The sequence below is a fragment of the Brachycentrus maculatus genome, unplaced genomic scaffold (genome assembly GCF_059751285.1).
Source record: "Brachycentrus maculatus isolate JH-2025_06_01 unplaced genomic scaffold, ASM5975128v1 h1tg000295l, whole genome shotgun sequence".
NCBI classification, from domain to species: domain Eukaryota; kingdom Metazoa; phylum Arthropoda; class Insecta; order Trichoptera; family Brachycentridae; genus Brachycentrus; species Brachycentrus maculatus.
This window is the reverse complement of record NW_028281046.1, coordinates 238,931-263,225: the sequence shown is the minus strand read 5'-3', so window position 1 is coordinate 263,225 and position 24,295 is coordinate 238,931. Positions and strand designations below refer to the sequence as shown.

Below are 24,295 nucleotides of genomic sequence, written 5' to 3'. Positions count from 1 at the left end.
CAGTCACACGGAGAAATACCTTGTATATTTAAAAATATCATTATTAAAAGGTAGTAATGTATCGAAGACAACACGGGAAATTATAAAATCATGAATAATACCATAATACCGGGTGGTCCGGATCTTCTTTAATGTTTTTTTTTATTATTATTAATATTTATTAGTTGATTTATATTATTCACTGACACTTCGTGATGGAATTGCATTTTAAATTTATTATTAGATTAAAACCAATATTTTTAGCTTTTCCACTTTTTTATTTGACCAGCGACCGGGTTTCATCGTTACCGACATCATCAGACTGGTGGGAGGCTATACAAATTGTTATGTTATATATAAAAGAAGGCAGGAGTTGATAACCATGATTTGATATAATTTTATGAGAAATTAATTTAATTTGAGTGAATTTAAGTATTGTGTGATATTAAAATATTTTTTATAAAGGTTTTTTTGTATTGAAAGCACGATTTTATATAAAGTTATAATAGCTTTATATAATCGCTGGTCGCTGGTCAAATAAAAAGTGGAAAAGCTAAAAATATTGGTTTTAATCTAATAATAAATATTTATTAGTTGCCTAATAAAAATCTCCTTGCCTTTAATGTACCAGGATTTATATTATATTCAGTTTACATGTCCTCAAAAGACATCCAGAGGATGACCAAAGAATTCATGGATGCTGCAGAGAGATAACACGATTTGAAGATTGAAGCTCGTTTTTCTTGTAGACGTATCACTCATGTAGAACATTTTACTTTTTTTTATGTTTGTGCGTTTTTAATTTATTTTAAAATTATTTTTTTGTTTTTTTATTTTATTTTTGGTTTCTGATAGTCAAGTATTTTGTATTTTATATTAAAACTTTTATTCTAGTTTTAATTTGGAGCATATGGAGTCCACAAACTGTCTCCAGGCTTTTCTGTCGGCTGCCAGTTCCCTCGCATCCTCCCAAGTCAGATCCGCGTCCCGAAGTTCTGACGAGAACTGCCGACGAATTGTCAGCAGTGGTCGGGAACCTGATGCCTTGTAAAAGAGGCAAGCTTGATAAGGCTCTCAGGAGGCATGCGGAGTACATGGCCAAGCCAACTGAATCGCCTTTACTATGACCTAAGTTATATTGTAGACCCACACACAGGCCATGCCTTTGTGGGATGTTTTCATGTATTTATATTTTATTTATTATGTATTTGAATTTATGTCATGTTTGTATAATGCAAAAGAATTTAAAATAAATAAATAAAATATGACCCAGGTGACGCTGTCCATGATAGAAGGACCTACAACCTGAGGACGAGGAGAGCTGATCCAACAGTCTGCAAAGACCATAAGGTAGGACGAAGCCAGGAAGAAGATATATATCTTTGATTATATGGGTCGTTAAAATACAATATTATCCAATATTGTCATATAATTTTCAGAATAGGTGTCAGACATTGAACCAACATGTTGCGTGCGTAAGTTGGCGTGGAAACTGGTCCTTGGAACCGGATCTCTGACCTCGGAGAAAGTAATATCATCTCGCGAAGAGATTATGCACTCTTGGGGATGACGCAACAGCCGCTGCAGTGACCCAGTCTCCGTGGAGGCCTACTTAACAAATGGACCAGTTTTTAGTTACTCTACATGTAGGATATTTAGGATTTATATATTTGGAGGTCTTCCAGGTGGTCGTCTTCATTCAGGCCAGTCACCATGAATAGACTGAATGACCATTATGCGCGTCGTAGGCTCGGTGAGTGGCCGAAAACAATATTCTGCTTGCTCCTCTTTTTCACCGCAAAATTTCGTTCACCGATCAGACACATTTTTGGGTAAATGGCGATGTCAATAAGTGGAATTGCCGAATTTGGAGTGAAGAGAACCCAGCCTTAGTCGGGACGCCCTTAAAATCCATTAAAAGTCATTTATTTTGCTAACTAACTAACTAACTAACCACCATGCCGCTTCCCCCGCAGGGGTAGGCAGAGCAACGCCACACCAATCTGTCTCTTCATACATACCACACCATGTACATACATGTCGCCAACGCCTGCAGGTCTTCTCTGCTATCGGCAATAAGAACAGCATCGCCAGCGTACAAAAGGTAACAGGTCAAATTATTCGTTCTAGCTCCAACATTTAAATCTTTCAGTTATGGTGTGCTTTATGGACAGTTGGAATCAATGGCGTATATTTTTTTAAGACTATGCCGGCCAGAATGTAACGGTCAATGGTGAGAGCTATAGAACCATGATTACTGACCATGAACCATGATTCTTCCTCAGTTGAATGGTATCAATGTGAGAGAGTTGTGATTTCAACAATATGGCTCAACATGCCACACGGCGGGTGTCACCATCAACTTATTTCAGGAAATTTGAATTTGTATATCTCTAGAAAACAACTTTTGATACTTTTTTAAAAAATATAAAAACTTAAAATCAATTAACGGTGTGACGTAAGCCTAAAAGACAATTTATGTGTCTGTTGGGATGTTTATTGTTATCAAAAGAAGGAAAAAACTACAAAGGAATTTTACATCCTTAATGGGAAAAGTGATTTTTGATTTCAAAGGTTCTCAAACATTTTCGAGATTTAATTATTAAATATATGCATGTACTTTCAAGCGCACCAGTCAAGCTGTATCAGCAAGAATACCACAACTTGCTCTGTATGTGAAGGAAAAAAAAGTATTTGTGAACAAGTATTTGGACACACTCAAAATGTTGTAAATAAAATAACTAACTAACTAACTAACCATCCCCGCAGAGGTAGGCAGAGAGAAAAGAACGCCACACCACTCTGTCTTTGCAAACATTCTTCGCCTCTTCTACGTTCATGCATTTATTCATACATTCCCGTCGATTATTACGACCTTACCACTTTCAAGTATTTGGCATACCTGATCTTGCCATGTTTTTCTCGGTCTTCCTCTGCTCCTTTTTCCAATTACATTCGCCTCATATTTTTTTTTACCGTTCTTTCCTCACTCATTCGTTTTACATGTCCAAACCATCTCAACACACCTTTCTTAATATTATCGATAATGCTTATCGCTTTGCATTCCCTCCTTATTTCACTATTCGCACATCTATCATACATCGTTTTGTCGCACATTTTTCTGAGAGATCGCATTTCGACTGCATTCAGTCTACCTTCATCCTTCTTTTGCAAACTCCATGTTTCACTTCACAAAATAACTGTTGAAATTATAATCAAAATTTAAAAAAATAATCATATTTTTAGACGGTTCTCAGTATGTGAACATTATATTTTATTTTATTTTTTATTTATTTCTTAAGTTAGCTTATATTAAAACTAATATAAACTATTATATACATTTACATCCTCTTTATATATTTACATTTCCTTACAGTAACTTAGACATTTAATTTTAAATTCTTAAAAATAAATATTAAAAATAAATATTAAGCCGCTTTTTGAACTTTTAAAAATATAATACAATGTATTCAAAATAAATATCAAGCCACTTACTGAACTTTTTACTGTGCAACAGATCTTTTTAGGTAAAACCTGAAGGTTTTTTCTCCACTTGAAAAATATTTGGTATATTTAAAAAAATAATTAAACAATACATTTTCTCCAAAATGCAAAAACAACACTTTCTGCTCTGTAACGGGTAAATATTAAGTTAAAAATATGCCGCTTTTGCTGGGATATAGTACATTTTCTGGGCATTCCGAAAACATGCACAACTGAAAATTGACGATTTTTGACTTATGACGTTCTTGAAAGGAGTGAGCGATATGTGCATTTATAAAAATAGGTATCAATTTGTGGTAGAGTGCATACGAACTCGAAAATTCTGACTCGTGAGTCCGCGACACTAACCACGGGATCACAATTCAACGAAATAAATAATGGTTGATGAGATGATTTTGTTTTTGAGCTGGCGTCCCACGGTTTGGGAAGGCGTGTGTGGATTACGTATGCATATATGCGCACATGTCCACGTGCGTACGGTGACAATGTCAAACTGGAAAGACGGGTAAAAATAAAATCGCGTATAAAAAATATTTGAATAATGGGTTTCACAATAATTTACGACGAAAATGTAGATGTTATTTATTTGGTAAAAAGTTGTTTATCGAAAAAAACGCTTAACACCTGCGTATATTTTTATTTCTTTTTTTGTTTACTTCAATAGATGTCATATAGAGGGCCTACTACATTATATATGTATATAAATCTATACTATATATATATATATATATATATATATATATATATATATATATATATACATATATATATATATATATATATATATATATATATATATATATATATATATATATATATATATATATATATATCCTTCTCATACAGGCCAAGTAGTGGAATCCTTGCTGATACAGCTTGACTGGTCGGTTGCAGGTGCGTACATATTATATATTTAATAATTGAATCTTGAAAATGTTTGAGAACCTCTGAAATCAAAAATCAACTTTTCCCATTAAGGATGTAAAATTCCTTTATGTTTTTTTTCTTTCTTTTAATGAGAATAAAACATCCTAACGAACACATAAATTTAGTTTTTTTAGGCTTGTCACACCGTAAACTAGTTTTAGTCCTCTCCACAAGGTATATATTGTATATACATATTTATTATTTTTTAGTACTTATTATTTTTAAGAGAAATTTGTGTTTTTATTAAATACAAAAATATTTTAATTTCATACTATTTCTTCCGCAAGACCCCAAGAATTTTACGATGAAGACCTTGGGAGCACAAAAAAGGTGTCGGAAGACCCCATAGACAGAGAGTCCGATGACATAGTCGCTGTGGGGGGTAAAAACTGTCTGCAAGCAGCAATCGAACGGAGAAGAGAAATAAAGCAGTGGATGGTATGTGGTTGGCACTCACCAGCATAGCGATGTTGGGCAGCACCAAGATGTCGTCTTCTTGATGTGGATGAGACATCTCTGGCACCCACTGCAGCGGGTGGAAGGGAGTGCTGCTGAGGGTGCCATTCGCGTTGAACGTCACGTTTCCGTGCTCCAACAACTCTCTTTAAACATAAAAAAATAATCAAATTCACATATTTTTTTAAGCTTATTATAAACTCTTGGCATATTTCTTCCCCAAAAGACATCTAGCAGTAAGGCCAAAAAAAATTAACGAATGGTACAGAAAGATAACTCGACTTGTAACGTTCATCATTCTACCAATGATTGAACACCACATTACTAAAATTTTAATCTACATATATGCCTCTTAAATGCAGGACGATGTATAATACGTACTCTAGGCAACTAAAAACTGCTGAAATGCGAATGCTTAGGTGGTCACCTGGAGTGTCTCTTAGAGACAAAATACAGAGCCCATGCATTCGTGTAAGCCTGGCTGTAACAGGCATCAATAGTAAGGTAGGGGAAAGGCAATTGGAGGTGGTATGGGTACATAGGACGCAGAGAACCTGATCATATTGTGAACCAGGCAATCGCCATGGATCTTCCTCGAAAGACATCTAAGTGAAGATCGAAGAATTCATGGATGTTGATTCAGAAAGATAATAACATGATTCGAAGGCTTGACTTAGGTGACATTGTCCATGATAGAAGGACCTACAACCTGAAGAAGAGAAGAGCTGACTCCAGCAGACTACAACGTCGTTGGGATGGAGCCAGTAAGGAGTTAGTCAATCTTAAAGGAGAGATAGAGAAACGCATGCCCCCTCACATCTCGAGGCAGTCCTAGTATCTTTCTTAATTTTATGGATAATGCCTTGAATTTGCCTTATTTCACCATTCGAACATCTCATAATACAGACTACATACATTCTACCCATTGGAAGTCTGTGCATTTATGTGCTTAAATAATAAAAATGAAAATGATATTTTCTGGCGTTTTTCATGTGTGTGATTATAATCCAGGATTCGGACCTCACATAATAATAAAAGAGTTTCTGCTCAATGAGAAGCTTCTTTTCGCCTCACTAATAGATGTCTCTAGTGAAGTTCTAGTGATCCGAGAATAATGTTTTGAAATTGGTTCATATATATAGAACTTCCAAGAATTTGAGTAGTGTGGTAGTCGATAATGGGTAGAATGGGCGAATGTTACACGTGTGTAAAGTGATCACTTAAACCACACTATATACATCGTTTTTCATACATTGGTCTTAAAGATTTCGATAGGCTTTTATTTGATGTAGCTAATTTCTGTGCACCATTCACTGTGTTCCCTGCATTCGCTCTCCTTTCTATATTTATATCAATCTTTCCACCCCTGTCAATGCAAACAATCTTTGCCTCTTCTACATGAATGCATCTTCTCGGTCTTCATCTGGTCCTATTTCTAACTACAATTACATTATAAATTTGTTACAACCTATGACGGTCGTAAGCCCCGAAAATACCCAGACTTCCACATTCTTCTTTATCCATGTTGAGATGTCAAAAATAATATGAAAAGTAAAAATGACTAACCACATACTAAATGCTTTAAATATTTATTAATTAAAAATGTTCATTTACTTCCTTTACATTTTGCCCTTTTTAACCGCACTGTAACGGACCAGATGAGCGAATAAATATCTATGCCATTGTATGAATAAATCATTCCACTCACACCGAGTTCTTCGTTTCACTTTGATCCTCACCGACCCTTCGCCACTAATTCGACTTCGGAATCTTCTGGGACTTGACCATCGCTACACCTACTGGACTACGAATCGACTACACGGACCTGCGCATCTCTACCCAGCTCATAACTTTCGGGATTTACGACCCTGAGAGCGACGGAGCGGAGAAGTCACAGCCACACCTATACACAGTATAGCGGTGTGTTGGACAGACGCTGTTTGTGCGACACACGTACTGTGGCTTCAATTAATGCTTTTAATATTAATAATATTGAGAATAAATCGTTGTTTTGAACTAATTTTTTTAATGATAAATCCCTGACGATGGTAAATCGCTTGTCGAAATACGTTGGAGAAAAAAATGAAGACTTCCTATATGAATATTGCGTTAAAAAGTCCGTCGGCACGTTACCTGTAGACGTAGGGTCCGACCTGCTGCAGCTTGATGGGCGCATCTCCGCGCATGAACTCCTCCGCGTTGGTGACGTTGAACAGGTAGATCTTGAGGTACAAGTCCACTTCCGGCTTCCTCCACATCTCGTATATCTCCCCACCGGGACCGAACGTTATTTTCTAAAAAAAAAACATTAAAATAATTAAGATATGTTGAGATGTCAAGAAAAATACGAAAAATAACTCCTAAAATAGGAAATAATCCAGATTTGTCAATGAGTATTTGGACACACTCAAAATGTTGTAAATAAATTATCTGGTCAAATTATAAGCTAAAAATAATAGTAATAAAATGAAAAGGAAATTTTCTGGCATTTCTCACTACATATGTGACTATAATCCAGGATTCGGACTTCACACACTAATATAAGAGTTTTTGCTCAATTAAAAAGCTTATTCATCTCACCAATAGATGTCTCCAGTCAAAATTCTAGTGATTCATGTACAATGTCTCGAAATTCATATATATAGAAGTTTCAAGAATTTGAGTAGTGTGGTTGTCAACCATGGGTAGAATTGGTATTTACACGTATGCAAAGTGGTCACTTTAACCAGCCTATGATTGTCGTAAGCTCCGTCAATGCCCAGAGTTCCATATTCTTCTTCATCTTTGTTGAGATGTCAAAAAAATATGTACTAAGCTGTGTCCATAAAACAAATAAAATACAAATCACACATTTCTAAAACAAGTATGTATCATTTCACAATGCCTGTAGGCGTACGATATTTCAGTGGCTGTCAAGAAACACGCTGCTACCATGGGTTTTGGAAAAAGGTGTTTAAAAAAATCATGTCATAAAATCGCGCGAGATGCAACGTTATGTCAAAATTTCAGAGCAATCGGTGGATGAATTTAGGTGATTTAAGATTTTCAACCAACGAACTATTACATTTTGCAAACGTAATATATGGAAGTGAAGCGTGGAGTTGGCAAAAGAAGGAGGAAAGTAAACTGAATGCAGTCGAAATACGATCACTTGTGAGAATGTGCGGTAACAGTCGTATGATAAATGTTGGAATGGTGATATAAGGAAAGAGATAAGGCTGAGATAAGCATTATCCATCAAATCAAGAAAGGAGTGTTGAGATGGTTTGGGCGTGTGGCTCGAATGAGTGAAGAAAGAATTTTAAAACAAATTTATGAGGGGAATGTGTGAGTGTGGGTTTTTTATTAATTGACTAACGTCCAAGTGACTCTGAAATCTAGCTACGGCTTTTGCAACACCGCTTATCATGTCCCTACTCAAGCTTCAACTTTTTGAAGTTTCATAGCCTATGCCTACTCGTGAGTGGATTTGCTCTTTACGTTTAAAGTTACCATAATTTCATGTAATTCATGAGTGAAAATTTTAGGCGAAAACACTCGCTGTGTGTGTGTGTGTGTGTGTGTGTGTGTGTGTGTGTGTGTGTGAGTGTATAATTAATATTGGTGAATGTTTAATTACACTAATTTCGTTAGAAATATCTGGTATTCGGATAGCCTTTTTTGCGAAATTGGCACAAAATAATAAATTATGTAAGAGACTATGAAAAACTTTCCTCGAATTCTTATTAAGTAATACCTTTATAACCGGAGAAATCGAATTGGCAAACAAAAATATAAGTCGATATGATATTGAACTTGAAACTATAGGCGGGCACAGTGGCGAAGTGGAGTAGACGTTCAACTGCGAAACTAGCATCTTCGGTTCGACTCCCAAAACTAATTTTATAAAACGGTAAAGGTAAAGGTAAAAGTAAGAAGAATATCAAAGTCTGGATAAATACAGGGGTTGATTGTTACTTTATTTGCTAAAATTTTCATCACATCACTCAAATTTAAATATATGTATATGGACCCCCATGGCTCCGAATGCTGGACGATGTATAACACCTACTCTAGGCAACTAGAAATGCGAATGCTTAGATGGTCAGCTGGAGTGTCCCTTAGAGACAAAATACAGAGCCCATGCATTCGTGGGATCCTGGCTGTAACAGGCATCAATAGTAAGGTAGGGGAAAGGCAATTGGGATGGTATGGGCACATAGGACGCAGAGAACCTGATCATATTGTAAACCAGGCAATCGCCATGGATCTTCCTCGAAGACTTATGGAGGAAGATCGAAGAATTCATGGATGCTGCAGAAAGACAACATGATACGAAGACATGGCCTAGGTGACGTTGTCCATGATAGAAGGACCTACAACCTGAATAAGAGAAGAGCTGACTCCAACAGTCTGCTAAGACGATAAGGCGGGATACAGCCAGAAAGAAGAAGATATATTGTATATATATATATATATATATATATATATATATATATATATATATATATATATATATATATATATTCACACATATATATATATATATATATATATATATATATATATGATGTTTTAAAAATAAATATCAAGCCACTTATTGAACATTTTATTGTGCAACAGATCTTTTTAGTTAAAAGCTGAAGGTGTTTTCTCCATTTGAAAAATATTTAGTATATTTAAAAAAATATTTAAACAATACCTTTTATTCAAAATGCAAAAATAACATTTTCTGCCCTGTAGCGGGTAAATATTAAGTTAAAAATATGCATCTATTGATGGGATATAGTACATTTTCTGGCATTCCGAAAACACGCACAACTGAAAATTAACGAATTTTGATTTATAACGTTCTTGAAAGGAGTGAGCGGTATGGTCCCTAACATTTCATCCAATATTGTCATATGATTTAACAAACAGTTGCCAGACATTGAACCAACATGTTGCGTGCGTAAGTTGGCGTGGAAACTGGTCCTGGAACCGGATCTCTGACCTCGGAGAAAGTAATATCATCTCGCGAAGAGATTATGCACTCCTGCGGATGACGCAACAGCCGCTGCAGTGACCCAGTCTCCGCGGAGGCCTACTTGGCAAATGGACCAGATTTCAGATGCTTTATATAGTATTTACATACTTTAAGGAAAAGATTTATATAGTAAGTATCAAGTGTGCGCATGTGGATTCTAGACATTTTTTCTTCTTCAAATCCTCATCCGTACCTGATAGAACATAGGGCATAAGTTGAATTGAATTGAATAGATTGAACATTTACGGTGACATTACACGTCCCTGTGTAACGTCTTTGCCATGCTTTTATTTTTAACTACTTTATTTTAATTTATTATTAGATTTATTTATTTTAACCTTCCACTTATTTCATGGCATTATCCATGTATAAAGGAGTAGATTGAACATCTACAGTGACATTACACATCCCTGTTTTAACGTTGATGCCGTTTAATTGCCATACTTTTGTTTTTAACTTCAATATTTCAACCTTCCAGTTCGTTCATGGCATTATCCATCTATAAAGGAGTAGATTGAACATCTATGGTGACATTACACATCCCTGTTTAAGGTCTTTAGCCATGCTTTTATTTTTAACTTCATTATTTTAAGTTTCCAGTTATTTCATGGGATTATCCATGTATGAACGAGTAGGTTATACATCTACGGTGACATTACACATACCTGTTCAACCTCTTTAGAAATGCTTTTATATGTATGACTATTTGCCGAGGTCCTCACCGAAAAGTTACATTTCCAATATTACACAAAACATCCTTTAAATGCAAATCTGTTCTGTTTACTGTATTCTATCGAAATTTTAATTAAAGTTGCGATAAAACGTGACCAATCCTGTGTTAAACCAATATGAAATCATTAAATCGCACCAAAACGTAACATTTTTACAAGCTAGAATTCGCTACTACTACTACCATCACGCCGTTTCCCCGCAGGGGTAGGCAGAGAGGATGGAACGCCACACTCTTCTGTCCTGACATACACTCCTCGCCTCCTTCACATCCATACATCTAGTCATACATGCCCTCCGATTACGCAGACTTTTGACACCGCCAGATTTTAGGTTCTGATTGACTGATCGTGCCAAGTCTTTTTCGGTCGTCCACGTTCTGTTTTACCTCTCACATTCGCCACATATATTTTCTTAGTCATTCTCTCGCTATCCATTCGCTCCACATGTCCATACCATAGTAAAGAACTCTTCCTAATCTTTTCAATTATTCCTCGTTCAGCCTTACATTCCTTTCTTATATCGTCGTTTTTAATTCTGTCATACAATGATTTTCCACACATTCGTCTGAGAGAGCGCATTTCTCTACATGTGTAGAGAGGATCTCTACATGTGTAAATATTAAAAATACGATATAGTTCACAGAAATTGCGAAAACTGATGGCACAATAGCAAATGGAAGAAGACTGATATAATATAGTATAATATTTCACTATTTTTTGCTGAGGAAATTTATCATAGTTAATAAATTTATTGGGTGGACACATAAAATATATAATTTGAAATAGATATCCAATTAGTCGATCGATTATTCATTTCGCGAACATTATATAATAGTCAACTTTCACTCGAAACACATCAAAATGTAAAAACACATAACCTTACCGGATCTAGCAGGGGGATTGAAATCCCCCATAAGAATATGAATCTTAGAATCCATAACTTTAGTATTATAAAAGCTACTTTTGCCATATTTCTTGTAATCTCAAAAATAGTATTGAAATAAAATTTCCCTTTTTTATAATATCAAACCGTTTACGCCTACCATTCGTTAAATAGCATTTTTTGTTTTGTTCAAACAACGTTTTTGTATTTACAACATTTTGAGTGTGTCCAAATACTTATTCACAAAATCTGGATTATCTCCAATTACAGGAGTTATTTTCACAACATTTTGAGTGTGTCCAAATACTTGTTCACAAAATCTGGATTATCTCCAATTACAGGAGTTATTTTCATATTATTTTTTGACATCTCATCAAAGATGAAGAAGAATATGGAAGTCTGGGCATTTACGGGGCTGACGACCGTCATAGGCTGGTTTAAGTGATCACTTTACACACGTGTAAAATTCACCAATTCTACCCATTATTGACAACCACACCACTCAAATTCAAATTATAAGCTTAAATAATAAAAATGAAAATGGTATTTTCTGGCGTTTCTCATGTGTGTGATTATAATCCAGGATTCGGACCTCACATACTAATATAAGAGTTTCTGCTTAGTAAAAAGCTTCTTTACATCTCACCAATAGATGTCTCTAGTGAAGTTCTAGTGATTCAAGAACAAGGTTTCTAAATTGGTTCATATATATAGAACTTCCAAGAATTTGAGTGGTGTAGTTGTCAATAATGGGTAGAATTGGTGAATGTTACACGTGTGTAAAGTGATCACTTAAACCAGCCTATGACGGTTGTCAGCCCCGTAAATGCCCAGACTTCCATATTCTTCTTTATCTTTGATGAGATGTCAAAAAAATTGTATTTAAATAACATTCACATGTGAATATGTAAAAAAAACTTTACAGTAAGTGTAGAAACCCATATTTGTGAACAAGGGTTTAGATAACACTCATGTTGATAACATATTTATTTTCTTATTTAAAAAAAAAAAAAATAGTGGTTATAAATAGTATATATACCGTAACAGAGATGTCGCTCACTCCTTTCAACAACGTCATAAATCAAAAATCGACATTCAGTTGTGCATGTTTTCGGAATGCCCAGAAAATGTACTATATCCCAGCAAAAGCGGCATATTTTTAACTTAATATTTACCCGCTACAGGTCAGAAAGTGTTTGTTTTTGAATTTTTAAGAAAAGGTATTGTTTAATTATTTTTTTATATATGCTAAATATTTTTCAATTGGAGAAAAAAAACCTTCAGGTTTAACCTAAAAAGATCTGTTGCACAGTAAAAAGTTCAATATGTGGCTTGATATTTATTTTTAATACATTATATTATATGTATTTTTAAACTTTAAAAACGATCTCCAGAAAAATCAAGTTATTTTATATAAGTATGGCATTGTTGAAAGGAGTGAGCGATGTATGTAGTGAGAGACTTTTCCGCATCGAATGGTGCATAAAGCACTGCGTTGTTTGACGCAGTGTTATCTCAATCGTCTCTTATATAAAGGCAGGTACCAGTCCAGGGTAACATGAAATACACGTGAAAGTAGATAATTATTCATATTTATTCCAACTGGAACCGAACCCGGGTCCTACAGCATCGTGGACAAACGCGCTAATCACTAGACCGCGATTGGAAAAATTAGTCGACTTACCCAGTTAAAAATTAGGTTGTAAGGGTCTGCGAAGAAGATGAAGAGACCAGCTCCCAAGCAAGCCACGCTGGATACCAGGCAGAGGAGATATCCTGGAAAGTGGAAAGAAAATTAGCAATGTCTCATAGAGACGAAGAAATAATTACAAAATTAATCATTATTCAATATGATAACACTGAGAAACTTATTTATAAGGCGAATGTAGTGGTTAATAGAAGCATAGGAACACCGAGGAAAACTTGGCAAGATGAGTAATGTCTCAAAGAGACGCAGAAATCATTAGGAAAAATAATAATCATTCAATATGATAATACTGAGAAACTAATTTATAAGGCGAATGTAGTTGGTAATAGAAGCATAGGAACAGCGAGGAAAACTTGGCATGGTGAGTAATGTCTCAAAGAGACGAAGAAATCATTAGGAAAATAATAATTATTCAATATGATAATATTGAGAAACTAATTTATAAGGCGAATGTAGTTGGTAATGGAAGCGTAGGAACACCGAGAAAAACTTGGCACGATGAGTAATGTCTCAAAGAGACGAAGAAATTATTAGGAAAATATATATTTCACCAAGTATTATATATTTTTATTACTTGTATTTATTTTTCTTTTTTTTTAATTATAAATCTTTTACTATAATTTTCCATGCAGTATTCTTATAATTTTTGTAAAAGGCAATAATGCCTTAAAAAATAAATAAATTTCTCGAACGTTTTTCGCATATACATACTTTGTAACACATTTTATAAACCTTATAAAATAAAATAAAAACTTTGTTTTAACCACTTTTCAAAAAGTGGTGTAAACAAAGTTGTTTTATTTTATAAAGTTTAAATAAATAAATAATCCAAAAATCAAAAAAAGTTAAAATATTTAACATTTTTTTTTGCAATTCGCTCACTCCTTTCAAGAACGTCATAAATCAAAAATCGACAATTTTCAGTTGTGCATGTTTTTGTAACGCCCAGAAAATGTACTATATCCCAGCAAAAGTGGCATATTTTAAACTTAACATTAACCCGCTACAGGCCAGAAAGTGTAAATGTTTAATTATTTTTTTAAACATAGGTACTAAATATTTTTCAAATGGAGAAAAAACCTTCAGGTTTTACCTAAAAAGATCTGTTGCACAGTAAAAAGTTTAATAAGTGGCTGGATATTTATTTGTGAAAAATTGTATTATATTTTTAAACTTTAAAAACGTTCACCGGAAAAATTATGTTTTTTGATTTATGACGTTCTTGAAAGGAGTGATTGAAATGTGTAGCTTTCTTTCTCTCTGCCTACCCTTGGACGTTAGTTAGATAAGACAAACGTTACTCGAATGAAAACTAGTTCAATATATGTGTCAAGTGAATTTGAGCGATATCAATCAATTGGAATTTATCAATATTTATTATTATTTATTATTATTTGTTATAAAATCGCACGAGTTGCAAGTGACACCAATCCCGGCACATTCAGCACATTGGGGTTCACGAACCGTGCAGAGATTATACCGTCTTGACCCACCCAATACTTATCTTGAGGAATACACGGTGGGACAAGATTATTGGGTCTAATAATTTCTTTATCCAACCGGTTTCGACAAGAGCCTTGTCGTCATTAGGGTTTATGCAATGCAAAATAAAAACAACATTTAGGAGTTTTTAAATCATATTTTCATATGGTGTACGGAGTGGGTGGAAGTTTTTGGTAAGGGAAGGGTTATTAATTATGAGTATTCCAATGGTTTAGAATTTATTTAATTCTGATGATGACAATGTTCTTGTCGAAACCGATTGGATAAAGTGGACCAATAAAAAAGTGGTTTAAACAATGTTGTTTAATATTCTCATTATTATTAATATTTAAAGCATTTACTTTGTGGTTAGTCATTTTTACTTATTTATTTTTTTACAAAAATGTTAATAAAATTAGTATATAACCACTCACCGAGATTTTTACGTCTACCGGTTTCGAGACGTACCCGTCTCTTTGTCAGGACAATCACTAACACAGCATGCAAACAATACTACCCTCCACCACCATAGCACCATTTACACACTCAAAACTACACAAAATGTCTAACACATGCGATTTTTGATCGACCCCAATACCAACATGCACTATAGTTTTCAATACAGACATGCGTTACGAGCCGAGGTTAAACGTGCAACGTTTAACCTCGTTTAACGTTATAAACTAATTTCATTTACAGTTTTGTATAAAAATAAATAAGTAATGTTGTTTAATTTTATAAAGTTTATAAAATGTGCCACAAAGTATCTACGAAAAACATTTAAAAATAAATCTAATGATTTCATTTTAAATTTAAATTTGTTGGGTAATATATCCAAAATTAAACAAGAAATCCAATAGGATTGAATTCTACTTTTATTAGCTTATATCGCTCACTCCTTTCAACAGCGTCATATATAAAAAACTTGATTTTCCAGGAGATCGTTTTTAAAATTTAAGAATGAATAATGAAATGTATTCTAAATAAATATCAAGCCACTTATTGAACTTAAGATCTGTTTTTTAAATAAATAATTAAAGCATTTATATTTATTCTTCCTCACTCCACACTCTTTGAGCATGTGGAATAATTCCTTTATTAATTTGATTGAAAATGCTTATTAATTTATTAATTTGATTGAAAATGCTTATCCCATTCTTTTTTGATATGTCAAAAAATATTACAAAAAATAACTCAGATTTGTGAACAAGTTTAACCGTTTCTCTTATGTGTAAAGGCAACTAGCCGTATCTCATGTTACAGCTCAAAGCATCCTTATAACTGGCCTCTATCATATACAATCACAGATTTTACTCCATCTCTTTCCTTCACTAAGATACTCACTATCCAAATAGCCGCAAAAGTATATTAATTCGACACATGAATTGGCAAAAAGCATCATTTCAAGTTGACTATAAACTAGTTTATCCCAAAACTAGTGTTTTTATTTGCCTTTGCACATTAGTACCGCGCAGTGTGCCACGATATTTGGGCCACCCGCTACCGCGCGACCCACTTAGTATGATGGTAATTATATCATATAGCGTTGTCTACCTCTAAACACTGATATTATGAAGATGGACGGTATTGTTTTGATTCTAATATAAAAATCCGTACTTAATACGTCATATTTACTATTTACATGCAAATATGTAATAGGAGCATTCGGTTTTTTTAACTTTTTAGTATATATATATATATATATATATATATATATATATATATATATATATATATATATATATATATATATATATATATATATATATATATATATATATATATATATATATATATATATATATATATATATATATATATATATATATATATATATATATATATATATATATATATATATATATATATATATATATATATATATATATATATATATATATATATATATATATATATATATATATATATATATATATATATATATATATATATATATATATATATATATATATATATATATATATATATATATATATATATATATATATATTACTGTCCGCCTCGGTAGTGTAATGGTCAGCACGCTCGGCTACCGTTCTGGATGTCCCGGGCTCGATTCCCAAGGGGGGTAAAATAAATATATGTGATTTTTTCACTGTAATATTTATTCAATATTACCATGGACTGGTACCTGAAGAGGAGGGCTGATCACCTTTGCTTCGAGTGCTAACGATCAAGATAACACTGCGTTTATATGATGCAGTGCCCTATGCACCATTGGGGTGCGGATAAGGGTTTCTATTTTTTATTATTATTTTTATATAAATAAACTACTACTACTACTACTACAAGGCAGAAAGGATGGAACGCCACACTCTTCTGTCCTGACATACTCTCCTCGTCTCCTTCACATCCATACATCAAGTCATACATGACTTTCGACACCAGATTTTAGGTTCTAATTGATCTGATCATGCCAAGTCTTTTTTGGTCGTCCTCGTTCTGTTTTCCCGCCCACATATTTTCTTAGTCATTCTCTCGTTATCCATTCGCTCCACATGTCCCTACCACCGTAAAGAACTAAAGCTTTCATGAATTCGAGTGTGGTTGACAGTCATGGATAGATTTGGTGATGTTAGTGATCACTTAAACCAGACTATGACGGTCCTAAGCCCCGTAAATGCCCAGACTTCCATATTCTTATTCATCCACGTTGGGATATAAATAAATAATATGATAAATAACTCCTGTAATTGGAGATAATCCAGATAAGTGAACAAGCATTTGGACACACTCAAAATGTTGTTAAAAATGGCATTCATTGTTCTAGCATTCAAGTTCAAAGTATCAGGAAGTCAGATCTTGCAAGAGGTCGCCCAGTCGGGCCGACCGCTGAATGGGACTTGGTGTACATGATACAGCGAGTGTTCGCGCCGATGGTCAGGGTTCGTATAACTTGGCGTTAATAGCTGGCGACCTCCGGTAATTAATTATGGCAGTAAGTAACATTGAAATAATACCTGTTTATTTAATGAGGTGCTCGAATGGCAAGTGCAAGTCAGAATGCTTTTATTACCTAATAAATTAATATCAATAACCAGCGAGTTCACGCATCCATGCAAACCATGTACTGGCCAAACCAAACGTACTACCAAATGTGCTAAAATGATTAAAGAAAACACTTGTTTTTTACCTCTTGAGTTTTATTATAGACTACATGTTTCAGAAGTTAAACTTCCATCATTCAGGTCTATATAGTAACTAAAATATAAAATATAAATCACATAATAGATACTAATCACTCATTTCACTCTCATAAATTAAAATTATTACACCTTGTTCCATATAAAGGCCAAATTATGAATTATATTGAAAATTTAGAAATCCAAAAAAAACCTAAATTCTAATAATAATTTATTAAATAATATATTGTTTCAAAATTCTTCACCATTGCTTTCCATTTTTCCTTTGTGTTCAAACTCCGTCCCTTGACTAACCCCTCCCCCTAACTTTCCCCTCTCCTTATTTATAGAACAATTTTATATTTTATATTTTAGTTACTATACAGACCTGAATGATGGAAATTTAACTTCTGAAACATGTAGTCTATAATAAAACTCAAGTGGTAAAAAACAAGTGTTTTCTTTAATCATTGTAACATGTCTTACCACAAAGTTAATGCCGAAACAATAAATAAAATACCAAATGTGCTAATGTACAAACCAAATGTACTACAAACCATGGCTGTAACATACACCAAAATACCTTCTCAGGGCAACTAGAATCTGCTGAAATGCGAATGTTTAGGTGGTCAACGGCAATTAATAATAATTTACAGCTGATAAATACACAAGTAAATGATTTTTCTAAAAGTTTTTCTAAAATTTCAAGTCCCAAATATAAAACCGCAATTTTTCAAATACTAAAGGGTGACAATTATTTAAATTTAACCAAAAAATTTATCATCGAGATTCTCAAACGATTTTTCTACTCCAAAATGCAACACCAGCAATTCCAGCAAAACTTCAAATATTTGGCAATCAAACGTTTCAATAAATTCCCTAAAGAAATAAAAAAATAGATATAAAAATACTTAAGAAAAAAATCAAAGCTCTATACATTTAAATCTTGAAAAAATATAAGAAAAAGACTATTATATCTTTGATTATATAACATTAAACCACGAGTGTAAGTCCCTCTCCAAGCACAAGAGCACAGTCTCTTTTATGGAGAGGCACAGCGAATCGAAATATAAAAGTTCTCCATATGTATAAATGATTCAAATATATTATGTTATAAATAAAAATGTAAATACTTATATTAAATGAATAAAAAAAAATTAAAAAAAAAATGAAAAAAAAAAAAAAAAAATATATACAAAAAAAAAAAGAAAAAAAAAAAAAAAAAAAAAAAATATATATATATATATATATATATATATATATATATATTTATATATAAATATATATATATTTATATATATATATATATATATATATACACATATATATATATATATATATATATATATATATATATATATATATATATATATATATATATATATATATATATATATATATATATATATATATATATATATATATATATATATATATATATGTATATATATATATATATATATATATATATATATATATATATATATATATATATATATATATATATATATATATATAAATATATATATATATATATATATATATATATATATATATATATATATATATATATATATATATATATATATATATATATATATATATATAAGGATTGTACAAGACTCGTTTTGTGTTTATAACAGCAGATATAATCAATATTTTCACTCATCATTTTCATATGGAAAATTCGCCGAGATAAGCATTTTCGATAAAATTAAGAAAGGTGTGTTGAGATGGTTTACACATGATCGGATCAGGAGTCGTAGTAATCATCGGTTATTTATGAGGAGATGCATGAATGTAGAAGAGGTGAAGAATGTTTGCAAAGACAAGACAGAGTGGTGTGGCCTTTAATTCTCTCTGCCTACTCCTGTGGGGAAGCGACGTGATGGTTAGTTAGTTAGTTATATATATATATATATATATATATATATATATATATATATATATATATATATATATATATATATATATATATATATATATATATATATATATATATATATATATATATATATATATATATATATATATATATATATATATTTAATATTGTGTATATAAAACACTGTCATTTTTTTCACTGTCATATTAATTCAATATTACCCTGGACTGGTACCTGAAGCGGAGGGCTGATCACCTTTCCTGCGTTTATATGACGCAGTGCCATATGCACCATTGGGGTGCGGATAAGGGTTTTATTATTATTATATAGAACAATGGCAAACACTTAATCTTGTTACATATTTCAACGTTCAAGATCAATTACTGTGTTATAGTAATATGGTAAAACTAGTTATCATTGAAATATACTCATATCGTATGATTTTGTAACGCAATCCGCTACAATTTATGATTTCCGGGTATCAGCGGCCTAGTAATGGCGTTTGTAATCCAGAAATATACATAAATATATAATACAAACACGAATATAAACAAATTTATGAGATAACAGAGGAAGACCGAGAAAAGCTTGGCACGAACAGGTTTGTATACTGCAGCTGTCTAGTTCACAAATGTCAATTTGATTGACGTACGACGACATTTGCAGGAATTTAAACATGTTTCAAATGTATTCTCAATAATATTAATATTTAAAGCATTTACTTTGTGGTTAGACATTTTTACTTATTTTTTTTTTTTTACAAGAATGTTAATAATATTAGTATATAACTACTCACCGAGATTTTTTTGTCTACCGGTTTCGGTTTTATGTAGTTTAAAGTGTGTAAATGGTGATATGATAGTGAAGGGTAGTATTGTTTGCATGCTGTGGTAGTGATTGTCCTGACGAAGAGACGGGTGCGTCTCCAAACCGATAGACATAAAAATCTCAATGAGTAAATATCATATACATACTAATATTTTTAACATTTTTTAAATAAAATACATAAGTATCTTTAAATTGGGTCAATAATTTGGTGCCATCCTGTATACTGTATTGTAAAAAAAAACATTTTTCAATTTTAACTATATAAAAATTAAATTGTGTGCAGAGACACGTGTGGCTTATCAATCGCTCAACGAATGGATTTTTGTCAGACGGGAGGAATATCTAATTTAACATACTCAACCTATAAAGTATTGTATTATATCGCTCACTCCTTTCGAGAACGTCATAAATCAAAAATCGACAATTTTCAGTGGTGCATGTTTTCGGAATGCCCAAAAAATGTACTATATCCCAAAACAGGCACATTTTTAACTTAATATTTACCCGCTACAGGGCAGAAAGTGTTGTTTTTGCATTTTGAAGAAAAGGTATTGTTTAAAATTTAAAAAAAAAATGCACCAGGTTTTTTTTCAAATGGATGATAAACCTTCAGGTTTAACCTAAATAGATCTGTTGCACAGTAAACAGTTAAATAAGTGGCTTGATATTTATATTTAATAAATTGTATTATATTTTTAAACTTTAAAAACGTTCTCCTGAAAAATCAAGTTTTTTGATTTATGACGTTCTTGAAAAGAGTGAGCGATATGTAGACTCGTGAAGGGTTAATAACAGCCGATATAATAAATATTTTCATTTATCATTTTCTTTTAGAGACATCTATTGGTGTGATAGTACAATAGATGTCTCTAGTGAAGTACTAGTGATTCAAGAACAAGGTTTCTAAATTGGTTCATATATCGCTCACTCCTTTCAAGAACGTCATAAATCAAAAAACTTGATTTTTCAGGAGAACGTTTTTAAAGTTTAAAAATATAATACAATGTATTAAAAATAAATATCAAGCCACTTATTGAACTTTTTACTATGCAACAGATTATTTTAGATAAACCTGAAGTTTTTTTCTCAATTTGAAAAATATTTAGTATATTTAAAAAAATAATTAAACAATACCTTTTCTTCAAAATGCAAAAAAAAAACACTTTCTGCCCCGTAGCGGGTAAATATTAAGTTTAAAATATGCCGCTTTTGCCGGGATATAGTACATTTTCTGGGCATTCCGAAAACATGCACAACTGAAAATTGACGATTTTTGATTTATGACGTTCTTGAAAGGAGTGAGCGATATATAGAACTTCCAAGAATTTGAGTAGTGTGGTTGTCAATAATGGGTAGAATTGGTGAATGTTACACGTGTGTAAAGTGATCACTTAAACCAGCCGATGACGGTCGTCAGCCTCGTAAATGAACAGACTTCCATATTCTTCTTCATCTTTGATGAGACGTCAAAAAATAATATGAAAATAACTCCTGTAATTGGAGATAATCCAGATTTTGTGAACAAGTATTTGGACACACTCAAAAAGTCTTGTGATTTTTTATATTAATTTATTAGCCAGTAATATCATTATGAAATTTATCCATTGTGTGTTTGCGAATACCCCCTTAATGGAAACATTGAAGTCACCGATATCAGCATTAATTTTCAAGTTCACAGTGATTACATTACAAGTCTTCACATTGATAAATGATAATTAAGGTGAATTGAAAACATTAAACGTTTATTGTACCAGTATGTCGAATCATTAATATCGGAAAACATTACATGTTAATTACATCTTGGAAAAAAGTAATTGCCAGCTATGGGATTTGAACCCTGGACCTTCGCGTCGCTAAAACCCATCATCATCCATCAATACCAGTTCAGCTTGCACCAGTATCTATATTATATAGATATTATTTGTAAACTAGTGATTTCCAAAGTAAAGTATAAATTACACCATGTTTTCCATCTCAACATAGATGAAGAAGTCTTTGTATTTGTATTATTTTTGACATCTCATTAAAGATAAAGAATAACATGGAAGTCTGAGTATTTACGGGGCTGACGACCGTCATCATAGGCTGGTTTAAGTGATCACTTTACACACTTGTAACGTTTACCAATTCTACCCATTATTGACAACCACACTACTCAAATTCTTGGAAGATATATATATATATATATATATATATATATATATATATATATATATATATATATATATATATATATATATATATATATATATATATATATATATATATATATATATATGAACCAATTTAGAAACCTTGTTCTTAGCGAGTGTTTTTGCCTAGAATTTTCACTCATGAATTACATGAAATTATGGTAACTTTAAACATAAAGAGTAAATCCACTCACGAGTAGGCATAGGCTATGAAACTTATAAAGTTGAAGCCTGAGTAGGGTCATGATAAGCGGTGTTGCTTAAGCCGTAGCTAGATTTCAGAGTCACTTGGACGTTAGGTAATTAAAAAAAAAAAGTTGTTCTTGAATCACTAGAACTTCACTAGAGACATCTATTGGTGAGATGTAAATAAGCTTTTTACTAAGCAGAAACTCTTATATTAGTGTGTGAGATCCGAATCCTGGATTATAATCACACACATGAGAACGTCAACAAACAAGTAAAATTTGTGAATAAGTATTTGGACACACTCAAAATGTTGAAATTTTACAATTACCTATTGTATTAGTTATTGATTATTGTAAATGTATTTATGTAAATGTTCTGATAAATGTATCAATAAATAAATAATCCGCAATTTGTGAACAAGTATTTGGACACACTCAAAATGTTGTAAAGAAATTATCCGGTCAAATTATAAGCTAAAATAATAAAAATTAAAATAGTATTTTCTGGCGTTTCTCATGTGTGTGATTATAATCCAGGATTCGGACCTCACATACTAATATAAGAGTTTCTGCTTAATAAAAAGCTTCTTTACATCTCACCAATAGATGTCTCTAGTGAAGTTCTAGTGATTCAAGAACAAGGTTTCTAAATTGGTTCATATATATAGAACTTCCAAGAATTTGAGTAGTGTGGTTGTCAATAATGGGTAGAATTGGTGAATGTTACACGTGTGTAAAGTGATCACATAAACCAGCCTATGACGGTCGTCAGCCCTGTAAAGGCCCAGACTTCCATATTTTTCTTCATCTTTGATGAGATGTCAAAAAATAATATGAAAATAACTCCTATAATTGGAGATAATCCTGATTTTGTGAACAAGTATTTGGACACACTCAAAATGTCGACTTACTTTTGATTTCCCATCCTGGTGTCCTTTGTTTGGTCGATGTTGCGGTGTTGGCCTGATCGTTATGCTGGCCGACAGCACTGTATGTCCTCCCGGCCACCTGTCCCCACATGCGCAGTAGCTCCTTCATCCTGTCGCGGATTGCGCACTCGCAGATTAATTTAAACTCTATTTAAAAATCCCAACTAATTGGGCACAAAAAATCACTGCAATTAAAAAATCTCAAAGAGAGAATCCACTTCTACGTCAGTTTAAAGGAACTTCACCACTTCGCACATGTCCACACTTTTTAACGTCATCCGATTAAACTGAAAATAAAAAATATATTATTTTTTTAAATATATTATTTAAAAAATATATTTAATTTCATTATTCTTCTTCTTCTAACCCTTATCCGCACCCCAGTATAGAAGCAGTGTTATCTTGATCGTTAAATACACGCAGTAAAGGTGATCAGCCTTCCGCTTCAGGTACCA

At 32.5% G+C, this 24,295-nt stretch overlaps 1 protein-coding gene across 1 annotated transcript in view; it reads right to left on the bottom strand.

The window, feature by feature from the left end:
• The window catches only part of LOC148304969 (scavenger receptor class B member 1-like), a 77,912-nt gene that overhangs the window by 35,522 nt on the left and 18,095 nt on the right, over positions 1–24,295 (bottom strand). The window contains exons 2-5 of the mRNA XM_088267451.1: positions 23,823–24,127; positions 13,170–13,261; positions 7,000–7,160; positions 4,868–5,012 (exon numbers count right to left, since the gene is read on the bottom strand). Of these exons, the coding sequence (XP_088123577.1) occupies positions 4,868–5,012; positions 7,000–7,160; positions 13,170–13,261; positions 23,823–23,949 (525 nt within the window). The 5' untranslated portion in view covers positions 23,950–24,127. The remainder of the gene's footprint in view (positions 1–4,867; positions 5,013–6,999; positions 7,161–13,169; positions 13,262–23,822; positions 24,128–24,295) is intronic.